This window comes from Silene latifolia, chromosome 1 (genome assembly GCF_048544455.1).
Source record: "Silene latifolia isolate original U9 population chromosome 1, ASM4854445v1, whole genome shotgun sequence".
Lineage (NCBI taxonomy): Eukaryota > Viridiplantae > Streptophyta > Magnoliopsida > Caryophyllales > Caryophyllaceae > Silene > Silene latifolia.
Genome location: NC_133526.1, coordinates 82,615,893 through 82,619,066, shown reverse-complemented (window position 1 = coordinate 82,619,066; position 3,174 = coordinate 82,615,893). Strand labels below are relative to the sequence as shown.

At 38.4% G+C, this 3,174-nt stretch overlaps 1 protein-coding gene across 1 annotated transcript; it reads right to left on the bottom strand.

Annotated features, from left to right (window-relative positions):
- Positions 1 to 361: 361 nt before the first annotated feature.
- LOC141649430 (F-box protein At1g30790-like) lies at positions 362 to 1,354 on the bottom strand. The gene has a single exon (XM_074458122.1). The coding sequence runs from the start codon at positions 1,352 to 1,354 to the stop codon at positions 362 to 364; it is 993 nt and encodes a 330-aa protein (XP_074314223.1).
- Between the last annotated feature and the right edge of the window lie 1,820 nt (positions 1,355 to 3,174).

The window sequence follows — 3,174 nt, the reverse complement described above, 5'->3', positions numbered from 1 at the left end:
TTTTGTTTAATAAATGATGATTAATGGTTTAAATATATATTTTATTAAATATTAGTGTACTTTTAGTTTAATAAATGATGATTAATGGCTTAAATATATATTTTGTTAAATGTTACCGTACTTTTTATTTAATAAATAATAATAAACGGGCCCTTCTTCGTGCCGGGCCGTGCCAAGCCTGTCGTGCTCCACCGTGCCTGGGCCGTGCCGTGCCTAGGCACGGATTTTTGATGAAAATCGCGTCGGAGCCCGTCCAAAGCCCATTCGTGCCGTGCCCGTGCTTCCTCGATTTTCTCGTCAGGCCGTGCCGTGCCGTGCTGTGGGCCGTGCCTGGCCGTGCCGCCCACCGGCCCACGGCCCTTTATGCCAACTCTAACTGGGTCCATTCCCTCTTTCCGCTTTCCAGTTTAAACACCCATTTTCTAAAACATGAAAAAGACAGGAAGATAACCGCTAGTGATTCCCCAAGAAGAAACAAACACCTTGAAGTAGCTATTTCACCCATTGCCCGTGGCAGTTCCAAAAAGGTGAAATTTTCCGTATCAAAGTGGAAGGAAACAAGATGAGTTGGTTTATTCATACCACCCATATGATGACAATCCCCATATGGGTCCCTTCCAAGCCAATGAGCAGCCCCTTCTGAATAATAAGCATTTGATAGTGAACAACAACTAAAGACACGCGCAAATGTCGTAAAGTCCATATTCAACCCATCATTTTTGATGCACCATTGTTGATCACTAAGTGTATAAACAGCAACACACATCTCTATATCTGGAATCTTTACACCTTCAATAGGCGTAAATGATATAGCAACGACTTTATAATCCTTAGAGCGTGGCGCAAATCCAATTACAAAATCAATCTTATACATTTGAGAAGAAATAAGAGGGCAAGGGGGAATTAGCAACGATTTTCTAATACTAGGATTACATATTCTCATCCCAACATACATGGATATCCGAGAGAGGCCTATTAAAAGCAAGGAATTACAACTTCCATGAATTAAGTATCTTTCAGAACTCTCGAAAATGTTACTAATTTTTCGGAGAGTGTCGGCTTTACGAAGTGTTAGCAAGCATCCGCTTTCTTCCCACCCTCCGGAACTCTCGATGGCTAATAATTCACTCGAATTAAAGTTGTTTTTGTTCTTGTTATTGTTGAAAATGTGAAGATGCATTGAAACAAAATCGGGATTATCGATAATTGAGCACCAAGATTTACATACGCACCTAAATCTTAATAGGGTTTTCGCCGGCAATTGTGCGAGAATTTGGGTCAATACTTCTGATGGTATGTATTGACAAGAATGTCGTAGATTTGAAGATGTTTTCCTCATCTTCATCTTCTTCATTTTCCCCAACTGATGAGTGATGCGGCCGGAATGAGAAAAGAGGGATTTTTCAAATGAAATCCTAGGGTTTTTCCAAATTGGTAAAGTTAATTGTTCTGGGCAATTGGATTCCAGTTGGAAAATTAATTTGATTTGATGAGTCAGTCATTCACTCGTTCTAGTTTCGGGTTTTAAGGGACTTCCCATTTGTACCTTATTTTTTAGAAAATAGTTATTCTCACATATATCTCTTAAGTATAGTAAATAATGAATATTGAGGATGAAGTGTGGTAAAAGATGAACGTTGAAGATGAAGTTGAGGCATATAAAAATGAATTTGGAGGAAAAAACGATGTTTGTTGAATAGAAAACAAATATTTCAATTAAAGTATCATATTGTTTACATTGCCCTTAACATCGTACATAAGGATACTTAACACTTCTTCCCCACTTCATAATGACAAGCGAGAATTTACTTAACGTTTTAGTTGTCGGTGCATAGTATTATGATGTTGGAGTGTGGACTTTCCTTAAAAGTAAGGGTACAAGGGAGACTAGTCTATACTTGAAGGGTATACGTGAGAATAACTAGTAAATTGAAGGGTATAAATGGGCTTTCATGAAAAATAGGGGTACAAGTGGGATTAACCCATAGCAGAAGGGTACAAGTTGGAATTTCCCTTAAGTTAAACTTAAATCTTTTCTTTTATCGTCTTTTCTCTTTATTTTCGGTATAAAGTTTGGAGTGTTTGATAGTCATTGGATAATCTTTAGCATTGCGAGAAAATGGAGAGTATTCAATTACCCTCGTAGCTTCTTATGATGTGTAAATCAATTTCTTAAATTTCATTTGTAACAAATTACACATATAAGTGTACTTAAGACTATCCGCTTACATTTTTTTTAACAAAGTGAGAAAAGAGGAAAGCTACGTGCTGAAAGCCGCCAGCTAAAAACTGCACTGAAAAGCACTTTTTTCATTCTTTTCAATTCATTCAGGCTTCATCCCAGATCTGAATTCATCAATATGGCTATTGAATCAAGTAAGAAATCCGGTACTCACAAGATTTCATCACAAGCTACCACATCCAGAGCCATTCGTTCTGAAAAAGTTAAAAAAATACAGGGGCCTGATGTAGATGAGGGACAGAAACAAAAAAGCATCCATGAGATTACAGGTATCCCTATACTGCTAGACAGTGAACTTGAGTCTGCTATGGAGGCAGTGGGGGAGCCAGATGAAACAAAGGAGGAAGTAGGCCAAGAAGATGGAGAGTGGTTCCAGAGACATGGGAAAAGAATCTTGCAGGTGGTTGAGGATTCTGAGATGCTTCAACTGACTGATGAGGATGTTCAAGATGAAATACAATACTGGCAGACTGCAATTTATGGCTTCATCTTGGGGGCCAATCCTCCTTGGCAAGCCTTGGAGAGTTTCCTGAAAAAATTGTGGAGTAAGCACACAATCACTAAAATTTCTTTTATGCCAAATGGAATCTTCTTAGTTCGTTTTCAAACTGAGGAAATGAAACAAGCAGTCTTACACAGTGGTCACTTTTTATTTCATAACAAACCTATGATAATTCGCCCATGGACACCAGAGGTGGAGTTAACAAAGGGGGAAATTAAGAGTGTGCCTGCCTGGGTTCGAATTCACAAACTACCACTAAAATATTGGGGTAAAAGCTTAAGTAAAATTGCTAATCTAGTGGGTCAATATGTGAAAAGTGATGAGGCCACAGAGCAAAAAACTAGATTGGGTTTTGCTCGGGTTATGGTTGAGTTGAAGCTAGGCCAGAAATTTCCATCATCTATTCAATTCTTGAATGAGAAACAGTCTG